Source organism: Phacochoerus africanus, chromosome 1 (genome assembly GCF_016906955.1).
Source record: "Phacochoerus africanus isolate WHEZ1 chromosome 1, ROS_Pafr_v1, whole genome shotgun sequence".
NCBI lineage: Eukaryota > Metazoa > Chordata > Mammalia > Artiodactyla > Suidae > Phacochoerus > Phacochoerus africanus.
Genome location: NC_062544.1, coordinates 74,341,346 through 74,357,314, shown reverse-complemented (window position 1 = coordinate 74,357,314; position 15,969 = coordinate 74,341,346). Strand labels below are relative to the sequence as shown.

Sequence of the window (15,969 nt, the reverse complement as noted above, 5' to 3'; positions counted from 1 at the left end):
TCGGCCAAATTTGACTCAGTATCCAAAAAGAACAACATCATGTGACTTTTTTTCATCTTTATCTTAGATAGCTCAAAGGTCTATGGATTACTCTAATAAGATGTCTTTTTAAAATACCTCTTGCAGGAGTTCCCATTGTGACTTAGTGGTTTATGAACCCGACTAGTATCCATGAGGTTGAGGGCTGATCCCAGTCCTTGCTCAGTGGGTTAAGGATCTGGTGTTGCCGTGACCTGTGGCGTAGGTCACAGACGCAGCTTTGATCCCTCATTGCTGTGGCTGTGGTGTAGGTCTGCAGCTGCAGCTCCGATTCAACCCCTAGCCTGGGAGTTTCCATATGCTAGGAGTGCGCCCCTAAAAAGACAAACAAAAACAAACAAAAAAAACAAATAAAGCAGGCTTTATTGCCACAGAAGAGAGGAAATAAGGTCTGGCCATGTAATCTAGGCAGGTAATCAGAACAGTGAACGAGCTAGAGTCAGGAGGCAGAGGGAAAAGTCCAAACCAGGAAAAAAAGGGTTACCGCTGCTCACCTCACTCCTCTAAGTTCAGCTTTTCAGAGGGGAAATACATCAGGATCTTCCCCGAAAATATGACTTCTTGTCTTCCATGGACTAGATGTGCCATAGTTAGGTCAGTGAATTCAGACCTGGCGGCAAGCTTAATTTGCTGACTACAACCTTGCCCACATCTACCAGAAGATCCAGATGTTCCTTAGAGGTTCAAGGTTGTAAACGCAAAGACTTCTGGTGACAACACCGCTAGTGTATAATCAAGAGTATAATTAAGTTCATAGTTGGTCAAGGTCAAAGCTATTTAGCGGAGGCATTTCAAATGCCCTCATGTTTACATTCACTTCCTAATATTTATGTGAAATGCTACATTCCTATCCTATTTCTTCTTCCAACCTGTTAACCAATTAAAACGTAACTCCTCTTTCAAGATTTCCTTTTCTGTTATTTCTCTGTTCTTTGCAATTCACAGTGAGCTCTCTCCTGGAGAAGCTGTGTCTTTACTCCTTAAACAGTTCACACTGCATAATTTATCAGTTGTATGGGTCTTATCTCCCAGCAATTTAGTAAACTGGGGCAACGCCCATGTCTTTATGTTTCTGTACTCTGGGCTATATCCAGTTCCAAGCCTTTCTGGGCCTACCATCCACAACGTAAACTGGGAGTGAAGCTGGACTGGTTCTTCAGAGCTCAGAAAAGAGATTGGTATTGGCTGGGTGAGTCAATAATCTTTGATGCCACTCCATTGTCTAAGGCAGTGAGACAGGAGGAGGATATTCATTTATTTTATAGTTAGATATCTAGTTTATATTAGGTATTATTATTAGATATTAGATACCATTTATGGCTATATATTAAATATTAGTTTATATTAAATGTTAGTTTATAGAGAATATCTCTTCAATTAAAAAAATCAGAGCAAATCACACTGTGTGGCCAAGAGTTCCATTTATTTATTTATTTATTTTTGTCTTTTTGCCATTTCTTGGGCCACTCCCGTGGCATACGGAGGTTCCCAGGCTAGGGGGCGAATCGGAGCTGTAGCCACCAGCTTACGCCACAGCCACAGCAACGCAGGATCCGAGCCGCGTCTGCAACCTACACCACAGGTTAACCCACTGAGCAAGGGCAGGGACCAAACTCGCAACCTCATGGTTCCTAGTCGGATTCGTTAACCACTGCGCCACGACGGGAACTCCAAGAGTTCCATTTAAACCAACTTCTTTCTTTCTTTTTTTTTTTTTTGCCTTTTTAGGGCCACACCTGCAGCATATCAAGTTCCTAGGCTAGGGGTAGAATCAGAGCTATAGCTGCCAGCTCACACCCTAGCAACACCAGATCCAAGCTGTGTCTGTGATCTATACCACAGCTCATGGCAATGCCAGAACCTTAACCCACTGAGTAAGGCCAGGGATTGCCTCGTCCTCATGGATGCTAGTCCGGTTCATTCCCACTGAGCTACAACAGGAACTCCCCAAACCAACTTATTTAGAAAATTTTCCTTGAGTGACTATCGTACAATAATCTTGTGCCATCCCCTTACAGCTTTTTTTTTAGCACTTAACAAATGTTGATTGAGCTACTGTGTGTACTGTGTAGAACAAACAACTACATTTTCTGTTGGCTGATTGCTCACAAGTCACCAGGCAAGGCTAAGACAGTGGAGAGCATGTTAAATGTTATAATCGTATAGAAAGCAGAAAGATGTACATGACTGAGGAGAGCGGCTTAACCCAGTTGAGGGGTGAGTTTTTGATGCAGGGTGAAATAAAGGATGTTAAAAAGGATTCCAGTCCAAGTCTACCTCTAAGCAGAGACTTGAAGGGTGAGTTAGTTAAACAAGGAGCGGGGAGAATTTCAAGTAGAGAGACCTGTCAACCTGTGAGGACACACCCCAAGGTGACCTCCCACCCTCCATGAGTTACTCTCTTGTTTAATCCTGCTAGCGTGGGTGGAAACTGTGACTTCCTTCTAGCCCACAGAACGAAGCAAAAGGTCTGCAGTCTCACTGAGCCACTGGAGGCTGCCCAGCACTTTCCTGGCACCAGCTTGTCCACCACGCCCACATTTTTTGAGTGACTCAAGGAAAGCACATGCGCTTGGGATAGGATGCTTCAATATGTCTCCAAGAAAAGAGTCCCTGAAAAGGGACTTCAAATAAAAGATTCATGTTGGGAGGACCAAGACTATGGCGGGCACAATACCACGCGTGTCTTCTCAATGCCAAAAAATAATTGGCTTGCAGTCAACACAGAGCACGGAACTCTAACACCTCTCAGGGGCTGATGGGACAGGCGTTCTTTCTCTGAAATTTTACCTTTGTCTTCCCCAGCTGCCACTCGCTGCTGGAGGAGTCATAGAGCTGCAGCAGGGCGGTGCACTTCCCACGCACATCTTCGGGCAGAGCCACGTTCCTCAGTAGCACCTTATACCTGCAACATAAGGACGCCCAGCATCACCTTCAGCTACAGCCCCCTTCCCAATCCCAATGGAAACAACGAGGCTCTCTTCAGCTCTGTCTTGCCTTTTGTAAAAATCCTGGAAGGGTCTCCGGACGGCATAGCCAGCCTTCCGGATCCGCACTGTCTCCAGCATCCCCGAGTACCGCAGCTGGTTGACCACGACTGCCTGGTCAAACTGGTCGGGCATCTGAAACATGCCAAGAAGGGAGAAGATACAGATGACACCCACCCCCTCCCTGCACCACTGGTCTACGCACACACAGAATTACACAAGAGAAAACGAACCCCACCGCATGTACCCACAGCCTAGCTGTAACAACCAGCACCCTGTGTCAATCCTGCCCCCTCCTTGAGTCAACTCATTTACTCCCCGCCCTGGGATTTTTTTTTTTTTGAAGTCCCAGATAGCACACCATCTCTCTCACAGATTTATCAGTATCAATATAAAACATAATCACAACACGACTATCATTATCTTAAAAGAGACCAACAATTCCTTGGTATTAATTAACATCCAGGTTCAAATTTCTGGTTATTTTATGAATATCATAAACCCACCCCATTTTTAATGCTGTGTTTGCCAGAGCATCTAAAATGTCATCCATGGAGTTCCCACTGTGGCACCATGGGATTGGCAGCACCTCTTGCAGCGACAGGTTTCAGGTTCGATCCCTGGCCTGGCACAGTGCGTTAAAGGATCTGGCGTTGCCAAAGCTGCGGTGTACGTCTCAGCTGTGGCTCCAATCTGATCCCTGGCACAGGAACTCCATATGCCACAGGGAAGCAAAAAAAAAAAAAAAAAATCAGACAAATACCACTTTATTTGCTTTTTAAAATTCAATTTCCAGGCCTTTTTTAGCTGAAGAAGGCAGTGACCCAGTGAGGGCTGGGGGGGAGCGGTTAGGGGCTGGGGAGGAAAAGGAGAGCTCGCAAGTGGAGAAAAGTGAAAAGAAAAAGAAAAGAATTTTAATTTTCTCAATTTCTTGTCAAAAACCCCATTTATCAAGAGTTCCCTGCTGTGATCACTAAATCAATCCCAGAACATACCAATGAAAGACAGGAAATCAAAACCAAGACTTAACATTCTAAACCACATTCTCTTATCTGTTCAGTTGCCAAACAAACTGGCATGGCTTACAGGACAATGGCCTTTCAGGGTAAAGCCCCAAAGTAGGCCATTTCCCACTTACGGATTTTGGGGCAGTGATTTGTTTTTTAATCCAAATACCCCATTCCTTTTAATTCACCTGTATTTTATATCCTACACAACTATGTATAAAATGATGGGGAAATAGCACCATAGGACCTAAGTACACTGTTAAAAAGCACGAGAACGAAAATGGAAAGTGGCTTAAATTTGTAAGCCTTAAAAATAAGCCAGTCATTAACAAAATCAGGCAGAAAGCCAAGTTATTCTGTATGCTTTCCAAACTAGCAAAAAATAAACTTGAAGAATGCTCTGCAAATCTCCCTCGAAGCGTTTGATGGAACAGCTGCCACCATCTCCAGCAGGATGACTTTGCTCGTATTTAATTTCTTACAAACACTGTGGTCAAATTGTCTCTACTCAGCAGTATTCTACTCGAATCTAGCCAATAAATTAGGGCAAATATCCAGAGAACTGTGGCTGACTGATTTCTAGTTTTGATTATTTCAAACATCCTTAGACAAGAAAGAAAAACATAAAAATTTGAAAAAATGAGCTTTGCTTACTCCTTTACCTCATCTTTGGATTAAAAAACGGAGAGAGGCAATTGTTCTGAAGTATTTGGTTAAAATGCTCCTGTTAGATTTATTTGGGAGTGTAATGGTGAACAGCAGCAATCACAAAGACTAATGGAGAGCTAATAGAAAAACACTGAATAAAGCATCAGACTTAGTTAACTCTCTTGAATCCATAAGCAGAGAAACCTACCAATTTCATATTTAATCACCTGATGCTCATAGACTTTTTAAATGAAAAACACTTACTCTCAATTCCTCTCCAACTTTCACCATTCCTGACCCAGACTGTTTTTCCTTGCTTCCTTTCTTTCAATCTCTATCTAACAAAGTCCACACACAATTCCTCAGTTAGGCACTAGTTATTAAAACACTCTAAAAAAAAAAAAATTACGAAAAGGACACCCCATCCACAAAGTCCGGCCACACTTACCATCTTCCAGTCCCTCCGAGAAACATTCCACTTTTGGTTAGGCTCTCAGGCCAAAATTCATATGGAAAACAACTGCCACACTGACCTTTTCGCCACAGCTAAAGACACTGAACAATAATGAACACCATTCCTGTGCTTTAAAAAGTGCTCGGTCGCCATGACAACCCCTTCCATTCTCGGGGCTAATTAGTGTGGTGTGGTTGTAGGATTTCATACAGCCCAGGGAGGGAGCCACCAGGAGGGGCCACTCTTTCCAGGCTCCCTTTGTGACTGTGTTTCTGTCCCTTCACAGAAATTTAACCAGGGTGAGGGGGATCTATAGGCAGATTGTCGCCCCGGGCAACCCACAGGGCAATCACAAGGGGAACAGACCTGTATTTCCATTGGTGGGTTTCTTTTTAGTTTTAACTTCCTTTTCTTCCTGGCGAATTTAATGTCCAAAGACGACACAGCTGGAAGGTGGACAATTCACAGCTGAAAAGCATGTGGCCTTTCAAAACTTCCCTAACACACTCCAGTCGGCAGTGGTAACGAGTTTTCCAGAACTGGAGTTGTCCCCCCCATTTCACTCCCCTCCCCCATCTTCAAAGACTGCCTGCAGTGTCCTAACTGTGATGTCTGGATGGCCCACAGACAGGGAGAATTTGGGAAGAGCCATCAACCAGGGCAATTACAGTCCAGGGAGCCGGGTCCTGATCCACTGACTGAATATTAAATGATTAAACACCTACTGTGCGCCAGGTTTTGTGATTTGTGCTCAGGGGAAACACAAAGGTGGGGGCTGGATTCTTTTCTGTCTTCAATCAACAGCCCTCAACAGAGGGGCACATTAACTACAATTGACGAACCTACAAGGACACATCCTGGTCGCCCCAAGTCTATAGCTGATATCTGGGTTCACTCTTGGTGTTGTATATCCTACGGGTTTTGATGACTGTGTAATGATAGGTGTCCACTGTCAGAGCACCAGCCAGAGTGGTTTTGCTGCCCTAAAAAAACCGGTGCTTCACCCATCCCTCTCTCTTTGCAATCCCTAACAACTGCTCATCTTTTTACTGACTCCAAGGGTTTTTTCCTTAAGACTTTACTGTTTTTTAAAGAGCAGTTCCAGGTTGTTAGTGAAACTGAGAAGAAGGTACAGAGATTTCCTTTATACCCTTGGCTAACCCCACATGCATAGTTAGCTTCACAGGGTTGATTCTGTTTCCAAGAACCCTGAAATTTAAGAGGGTGACAGGTATGGCAAATATCACTACTTCTATAGTAGACAGTCCAATATAAAGCCATACTCAACATTAAAGTTATGTTCTTTGGGAACACAAGAGAAAGAAAACTCCTGAGGAGGTATGGGTGGCACATGAACTTGAACCCAGGGCTGACCTCTAGTTTGGGCTCCCACAACTACTATCATGGCAAGAGCGAAGGGACATTCTATGGAGAGCACAGCACAGACCAGAGCCAAAAGGGGGAAAGAACTCGGCATGTTTAGTGGTTAGCCTGGGAAAGAACAGGGAGGAGGGGAGGGGCTTGGGCTGATGATGGATGCTGCCCTCAAGTCTGATGCCACTGTTTTCGGGATCAGGAGCCCCCTGCGGGTCAGACCTGTGCTGAAGAAGATCAGGCTGGCAACACAAACTGGAAACAAGACCAGAGGAATGGCTGGGTATATTTCGATATCATGCACATCATGACATGTTAGGAGGCCATTAAAAAATAGGACCAAATTAAAGATGAACTCAACAACTGTAGAGCACAGGGAACTATATTCAATAGCCTCTGATAAACCATAATGTAAAAGTATATAAAAAAGTATATATACACACACACATATATGTAACTGAGTCACCTCACTGTTTAGCAGAAATAACACTGTTAATCAACTATACTTCAATAAAAAAATTAAAAAAATAAAGATGCACTAATTAACTCAGATCTTATGCAAGGTGAGAAAAACAGATGAGAAAAGGATGTATTACAATCTCACTGTTGTAAAACAAACAATGGCCTTGTCAAAAAACCACCTGATCTATTTATGTACATGTGTGAATATACACACCTAGATATGCACATGCAGAAAAGGACAAGAGGACACACAATAAGCTGTTATTGTTAACCAGTGAGGGGCACTGCTCTGGGTGGTGGGAAGAAGAGACGGCTAAGAAAAAAGGGGGGAAAATTAGACTGCATCAAAAGAAGAAAATTATCACATCTATAAAATTTGAAAAGCTTCTACATGGATATATTTCTTTGAAGACATTTAAAAATAGTATTTTTAAAAATTAAAAAGAGGAGTTCCCATCATGGCACAGTGGTTAACAAATCAGACTAGGAACCGTGAGGTTGCAGGTTCCATCCCTGGCCTTTCTCAGTGGGTTAAGGATTCGGCATTGCCATGAGCTGCGATGTAGGTCACAGACACGGCTCCAATCCCACGTTGCTGTGGCTCTGGTGTAGGCCAGCAGCTATAGCTCCGATTAGACCCCTAACCTGGGAACCTCCATATGCTGCACGTGCAGCCCTAGAAAAGGCAAAAAGACAAAAAAAAAAAAAAAAAAGGTCAGATACCAGTTTCTAAAGGTCCTGCATGCAATAGGATAGAAATGGGGGCAGAGAAGCAGAGAGACCAGCGGAGAAGCTGCTGAAGGGTTCTTGGTGCTTTATAAAGTAGAAACAACTCAAATGTCCCATCAACTGATGAGTGAGTTGAAAAAAATGTTCCACATCCATACAATGGAATATCATTGGCCATTAAAAAATTGAAGTGAGGAGGCATGCTACAATACAGATGAGCCTTGAGAACATCCTACTAAGGGAAAGAAACCAGTTACAAAAGACCACATGCTACATGATTCCATTCCTAGGACACGTCCAGGACAGGAAGTCTACAGGGACAGAAAGCAGAGTGGCGGCTGCTTAGGGCTGGTGGAGGGGGTGGGGAGACAGAGGATAGGCAGCCAAGAGCTAAGGGGATTTCTTTTCGAGGTGATGAAAAGGTTCTAAAAGTATTTGTGATAATGATTGCACATATCTGTGAATATATGGAAAACCACTGAATTTCATACTTTAAATGAGTTAATTGTATGGTAAGTGATTTCTATCTCAATAAAGTTTAAAAAAAAAAAAAAGTACTATAAAAGCCAGACTTACCCAGGCACATTTAAAATGGACAGAAAGAGGAGTTCCTGTCATGGCTCAGTGGTTAATGAAGCCGACTAGCATCCATGAGCATGCGGGTTCAATCCCTGGCCTCGCTCAGTGGGTTAAGGATCTGGTGTTGCCATGAGCCGTGGTGTAGGTCGCAGACGCCACTCATTCTGTGTTGCTGTGGCTGTGGTGTAGGCCAGCAGCTGCAGCTCTGATTGGTCCCCTGGCCTGGGAACTTCCATATGCTGCAGCTGTGGCACTTCAAAAAAAAAAAAAAAAAAAAAAAGGCGAGGAGGGGGCGGGGGCGGACAGAAAGGAGGGAGTTCCCGCTGTGGCACAGTGGGTTAAAAGTCCAACTGAAGCGGCTCAGGTTGCTGCAGGGGGGTGGGTTCGATCCCTGGCCCAGTGTAGTGGGTTAAAGGATCCAGTATTGTCACAACTATGGCACAGGTGGCAGCTGTAGCTCTGATTTGATCCCCGGCCAGGGAACTTCCATATGTCATGGGTGCTTCCATAAAATTAATAAAATAAAATAAAATGGAAAAAAGGGGGTGGATGCAAGAGAAAGCTTGCGTCCTGGAGACAGGATTACATATATTTAGCTTCAGGTAATTCAATTCTGCAAAAAAAAAAAATTAAACTTTTTCACTTACAATCTGAAAAAAAAAATACAATTTCAGATGCTGAGACAAAATAAATTGACTGATAACACAGCATGCTAAACCCTCCACAAAAATCAATTAGGAGCAAGCCCAAGCTTCTGCAACTAAAACATCCTAATAAAGGGCAACAGAGGTGCTGACAAACAGGGACTGAGGACAGGGAAGGTGCTTTACAACAAATTAGAAAATAAAAATGCATTTATGCCCAAGGCATCTGATTACCCTGAACACTCCCTAGCCTTCTATAATTTCATAAATATTGCAGAGACCATAAGAAGTGTGACAGCAGATTTGGAAATAGCCACCTGTCCATGGCAAGGGGACATTCAAGCTGTGCCTATTTAATTAAAGAAAATAAAGTTAATGGATCCTTGGGGTTCTAATGCTTTTCAGCACTTGAGAGCTCTCAGAAACCAACCAAGGAGCCTTGGGATGAGCCCAGGGAGGTGGGGTGGGGTGGGAATGCAGCCAGCCCTGGGGTTTGATGGGGAACAGCAAGGACTGCAGGAAGAAAGACCTTCTCATTCCTTTGATGGCAAAAAGTCACACACACTGATTAGGCACTCCATCTACAAGAAACCCAGTCAGGGGGTGCAGGGGAGATGCAGCACTACTGCTAAGGTATTAACCTCTCCAGGTCTTGGAGTTTCCTGAAGACAACACACACACTCTGTCACTCTGTGGAGAATAAGCTGGATAAAGAACAAAGAAGTCAGGCCAAAACTGACTCTTATTTCACTCTGCCATCAGCCACTGCTATGTACTATCACTTAACATGGATCTATGAGATCAACTTTTCCTTATTTTGATATGAAGAAAGAAAACTATTCTCTCTAGAAGAAATGACATGCTCTATTTGACTCTACATTCATAAATCAATGACCACTGTAAGCACTGTAATTTGCTTACACACCTTGGGCCAAAGAGGAATTAAGGCAAGATACAATAAACAGGAAATAAATATAATGATTAAAAGAGACACATGGTAGAAAAGGCAGTGTGTTCCCTTTTGCCTTGGCTGACAGGAAGCTCAAAGTTAAATTTAATTCTCAGTGGTAACTACTGTTAACCAGGTATTTTATTTTGCCTTCATTTTTGAATCACACTTCATAGATGTTAATCAACCAAGTCTCCATTAAGGAGCATATATTATTTTTACAGTCTAAGAAAGCAACCATAAAATGCATAATCTTGAAAACATTTATAATTGTTTTAAAAAGAATTCTGTTATTCCACACTCAAAGAATTACTGATGATTATACACACAGAATTTCCAGTACTTGTTTAGCCGCCTTGCAGAGACCAAGTCCTCTTACTTATGCGTGTGGGGAACCCACAGCAGTCTTTCAACTCAGACAGCACTGAACACAGAAACCCAATGGGGTGGGTTAGATGAGAAATACTATTCCATTCGTAGAGGAGGAAACTGGAAATGAGCAAGGCTAGATGGCCTGCTCCAACCAGTTTTAATATTTGTTGAAATCAAACAATTAAAGCTCAAAGAGCTTTGCATTTTCCCAAACTAGTATGTGAACCAAACTTGTACACACCAAACCCTATTTTCCTACTGATAACATTCTAAAATCAGGGGCATATTTCCATAGAATGTAATTCTCAAAGGAGTGAACTGAAAATGTCTTTAGGGAAAAGATGATGATGGAATCTAGGAGAATGTGCCCTATATCATAGCATTTCCAGAAGCACTTGGTCTTCAGGGCCCAAAGAGACATTTTCTGCAGGCTTTAAAATTAAGGAGGGGCCTTAGGGATAACCTATCAGGTGCTGACCTGGTGTAAATACGAGTGATATGGAAGTCACAATTCTAAGAGCCGTGGCCATGTAGAGCGGAAACTGGTTCACTACACTGCGAGTTCAGTTGAACATCTAGACATGGAAATGACTAGTGAACAGAAGAAACCTTTTGGAAACTGAGCAAATCCATCTCCAGCCACTGGGCCCATTAACACAGACAATGAAAGGCTGACAACTCCATTACTCTGGGTCTCAGCCTCAGAGAACTGACAATTCTAACATTCTTTGACCCCACTCATTGCAGCTCCACCCTCCTCCCCTTCCATCCTCCCTGGCTCCCTACCTACCAAGGACAGGTGATTAAAGAGTACACAACAGTGGACACCCCGCTGGATCCCTTGGGGTGAGTGTGGCACAGGACAACATATCTAACATTAGAGCATACTGCTTTTGCTCTAATAATAAATACAGCTTGATAATGTTGCGAGTGCTTCTGAACACAGGCTACAATGCATTTCCAGAACAGGTCCTTCCCTCCCTTTTTAGGAGATGCTTAATTTATTCAAAGTCTACAAACAAACCACATGATAGAATCACAGTGTCTTAGAGATGCGAGAGCAGTAAATGTTAACTATTTTAATCAGGCACGTGTATTGATTAAGAACCTTCCAGGGACCAAGAAACCACAGAAGTAATTGTGTGGGATGCACCAGAGCAAACCTGGTCCCTGCTCTGACCCAACAAACATGGGCTCTTTGGTTCTAATCTGCTTGGTACGCAACATGGCAGCGAACACTGGGCCTGGCAACAGGGCCCTCAGAGCAGAGACATGGGATCTGGGCATTATGCCAACACCTACTGCCCTATTTTAATAGCCTATTAAATTTTTTTTTTTTTTTGGTCTTTTTAGGGTAGCACCGGCAGCATATGAAGTTTCCAGGCTGGGGGCTGAATCAGAACTGTAGCCGCCAGCCTATACCACAGCCACAGCAACACCAGACCTACACCACAGTTCACAGCAACGCCGGATCCTTAACCCACTGAATGGGGCCCGGGGTGGAACTGGTGTCCTCGTGGATACTAGTTGGGTCCTTTAACGTTGAGCCACGACAGAAACTTCTAAAATTTTTTTTCACTTTTTTTTTTTTTTGGCCAAGCCCATGGCACACAAGAGTTCTCGAGCCAGGGATCGAACCTGTGCCACAGCAGTGACAACACTGAATCCTGAACCCACTGCACCACCATGGAACTCCTTAACTTTCTTTCTTACAAGATTTACCCCTCAACCAACACTGGTAGATTGCGTCTCAAAGTGAGTGGTATAACATCTAAAATTAATTAATATGAAAGAGTTCTACTTTTTCTTATTGTGCTCTTTTTTTTTTTTTTTTAATGGCTCCTGACCTTTTTCTGCTGGGCAACACTGTCAACTTTATTCACATATTATGTGAGCTCTGCAATGGAGGGACTTATTACACAGTCCTTATTCAGGAGGATTTGTCCCCAGAGTCCTATGAAAGGTAAAATAAGTTGATTCTTGGGTAAAACCACCACACGATTCTTCATTTTGCTAATTAAGCATTGTGGGGTGAGAAGAAAGACAAGAGCATTACAGAGAGGACTTAACATGTCAGGTACGTGTATTTGAATTATGACTATAGGATATGCCTCTACCCTAATTCAACTTTAAACACAAACAAGCAAACAAATCTTCAGAAGGATAACCCTCTGTTAATTAAGTAAAAAATTACAGACAAATTTACCCAAAGTTGATTATGTTACACTCATAAAATATCATTCCCAGGAGTTCCTGTCATGGCTCAGCGGTAACAAACCCACCTAGCTAGCATCCATGAGGATTCAGGTTTGATCCCTGGCCTCGCTCAGTGGGTTAAGGATCTGGCGTTGCTGAGAGCTGTGGTGTAGGCTGCAGACATGGCTCAGATCCCGCATTGCTGTGGCTGTGGTATAGGCCAGTAGCTATAGCTTTGATTCTACTCCTAGCCTGGGAACTTCCATGTGCTGTGGGTGCAGCCCTAAAAAGACCCCCCCCCAAAAAAAAAATCATTCCCAATTCTATGCTGAGTCTTGATGAGACTCCTGTCCTCACTGCTTACTAATTAACAAAAAAATTAATTAAGACACAAGGCCTCTCGATCTTGAGTTGCTGTCTTTGCTACGCCAAATTCTCAAAAGCAGCTAATAAATAGTGGAGAGAAGTTTATCATGCTTTGAACAGTTTTCAAAAGCATGGTTACTAAAGTAGCAATAGAACTTTCCTGACTCTGAGCAGGAAGTAAACACAGGCCAATTAAGCTACCCACAAAGGTTCTTTGTCTTCTACCAGTCATTTCGCCCTGCTGTTCCACATCTGACATGGTCTTTGCCACCTGCCAAGTTTCACATTTTGAGGAGGGAGAAATAAATTTCCTCCTGGAGAAGTGGCACCCCCCAACCCCCAGGTGAGGAAGGGGAGCAACATGATTACACAATTGGCCAACGCTGTCAGTCAGTCTTGGGGGTCAGATGATAGGGCGTGGGAACATCTTCCTCACCCAGGACAGCCTTCAAGCCACAACCTTCCCAGACTAGCAGAGTTAAAAGGACATCCAAGCTCTGTTACAGGTGGGAACTGTGATATTCACCCCAGAGCCACATAAACCCCAACTACTTAACAAGAAAGGAAAAATCTGAACATGAATAAGATATACACACACACACACACGAACTCTTTCTAAGGCACACCTTTCCCTGTTCATGAATTTACAACACATGCCAAATTAAAACAAAGGCTTCAATTTCACATCTGAGGCCTCTACCAAGGTTCCAATCTACCTTCCCCGTCAATCCACCCCCACACATATGCTCCTTCTTTGTCAATTTAGAGAGAATTCTACCGTTTTCTTGACCAAAACCTTCACTTCCTATCTTATCTCTGGCTGAAGCCAGCTTCTGCACCTGAAATGTTCTCCCACTGTCTCTAACTGTGGAGTTTCATGGATCTTTTAGGGGTTTCTCCAATATTCCCTCCTCAACAAGAAATGATTCTAGGTGCAACATCAACTAGTGCCATCTGTGCTCTTGACCATGCTCTTCCTCATGTCACGTATTTTTTTTTTATTATAGTTGATTTACAATGTTGTTAATTTCAGGTGTACAGCAAAGTGATTCAGTTTCATACACACACACACACACACACACACACACACACACACGGTCCATTTGTTTATTTTATACGTAGCGGTATGTATCTGTTAATCCCAAACTTCTAATTCATCCCCCTCCTCTTTCCCCTTTGGTAACCATAAACTTGTTTTTTATGTCTGAGTCTACTTCTCACAAAAAAAAAAATTTTTTTTTTTCCTTTTTTGGCTGCACCCATGGCATGTCAAAGTTCCCAGGCCAGGGATCAAACCCGAGCCACTGCAGTGACAATGCCAGATCCTTAACCCACTGAGCCACAAAAGAACTCCCATCTCATAAATTTTTTAATATCCACAGCACATATCCATGTGAACCCCTCATTAGAGTATAAATTCCTTCAGGGCAGGAGCTGAATCTTATGAATTTCTCATTAAATTGCCGACCACTGGTCTAGGTACTCACGTATCCTACTGTATTTAAATAAAAGTGTGGTTCTGTTTATAGCTGTTTCAAATGTACTTGCTTGTTTGCTATGACTTAGAAACAATACCAAAAGCACAGTACACAAAAGGGAGAACTGGTAAACTGGGTTTCATTAAAATAAACTTCTCGGAGAAATGAAAACACAAGCAACACACTGGGGAAACGGTTGAAAAACACATAGCTGAAAAAGACTGTAGTCGAAACACACAAAGAACGCTTAAAACTTGATGATACAGAAAAAAAAACAACAACCAATTTTCAAACTAGGCAAAAGATCTGAGCAAACACATCATCAAAGAATCAAAGGGATGGCTAATGCATATGGAAAGACACTCAACATCAGTTATCTTAGGAAACTGCCAGTGAACACAATGTCACATCACTACAAACCTATTAGAATGGTTAAACCCAGAAAACTGAAAATACCAAATGCTGACAAGGATGTGGAGCTACAAGAACTCAAATTCATAGCTCGCTGAATGCAAAATGATAGAGCCAATTTGGGAGATAGTTTCTTACAAAGCTAGACATAATCTCCACATGCCATCCATCAATTATACTCCTAGGCAGCCACCCCTCTGTACCCACAGGGGATGGGCTCCAGGACCCTACTCTCCATAGACGCCAAAATCCATGGATGCTTAAGTCCCTCACATTAAATGGTGTGGTACCTGAATATAAATTACGCACAACCTCCCTATATTTTAAATCATCTCTAGTTTACTTACGGTACCTAATACAATGTAAATGCTATGTAAACAGCTATGAATACGATGTAACTGCTATGTAAATAGCTGCCAGCCCATGGCAAATTCATGTTTTGGTTTTTGGAACTTTCTGGAATTCTTTCCCCTGAAATTTTTGATCCGAGGTTCGTTGAATTCCTGGATGTGAAACTTTGGATAAAGTGGGTGGACTGTATTCTGGCAATTGATTGAACACTTATAGTCACCCCCAAAACATACACATGAATGTTTATAACAGCTTTATTCATAACCATCAAAACCTGGAAGCAATCATCATGTCTTTCAATAGGTGAATGGAAAAGAAACTGTGGTACATCCATTCAATGGAATATTATTCAGAATTTTTTTTTTTTTTTAAAAGATCTCGTGGGCCCCTAAAGACTTGAAAGAATCTTAAATACCTAGTTCTGGAGTTCCCATCGTGGCTCAGTGGTTAACAATCCCGAATAGCATCCACGAGGACGCAGGGTTGATCTCTGGCCTCACTCGGTGGTTTAAGGATCCAGTGTTGCCATGAGCCATGGTGTAGGTCACAGAAGTGGCTTGGATCCTGTGTTGCTGTGGCTACGGCGTAGGCCAGCAGCTACAGCTACAATTCGACTCCTAGTCTGGGAACCTCCATGTGCTGCAGGTGCAGCCCTAAAGACAAGTCCCCTGCCCCACCCCCCCCAAAAAAAAAACAGGAATTAACTACCTAGTGCTAAATGAAAAAAGACTCTCTGAAATGGGCATATATTTGATTCCAATTACATGACATTCTGAATAAGGCAAACCTAAACAGATAGTAAGAAGATGAGTGGTTCCTAGGACCTTAGGGGTGAACAGGGGTGAAGAGGTAAAGCACAGGGAAATTTCAGGTTAGGGAAACTGTTACATAAGATACTGTAACAGTGGGTATACAATATAACA

At 42.8% G+C, this 15,969-nt stretch overlaps 1 protein-coding gene across 2 annotated transcripts in view; it reads right to left on the bottom strand.

Moving 5' to 3' along the window:
• MYO10 (myosin X) overlaps positions 1-15,969 on the bottom strand; it is a 240,395-nt gene that overhangs the window by 37,247 nt on the left and 187,179 nt on the right. For both annotated transcript variants that reach the window (XM_047767779.1, XM_047767788.1), the window contains 2 exons: positions 3,037-3,161; positions 2,830-2,944 (listed from right to left, as the gene is read on the bottom strand). In XM_047767779.1, the coding sequence (XP_047623735.1) occupies positions 2,830-2,944; positions 3,037-3,161 (240 nt within the window). The remainder of the gene's footprint in view (positions 1-2,829; positions 2,945-3,036; positions 3,162-15,969) is intronic.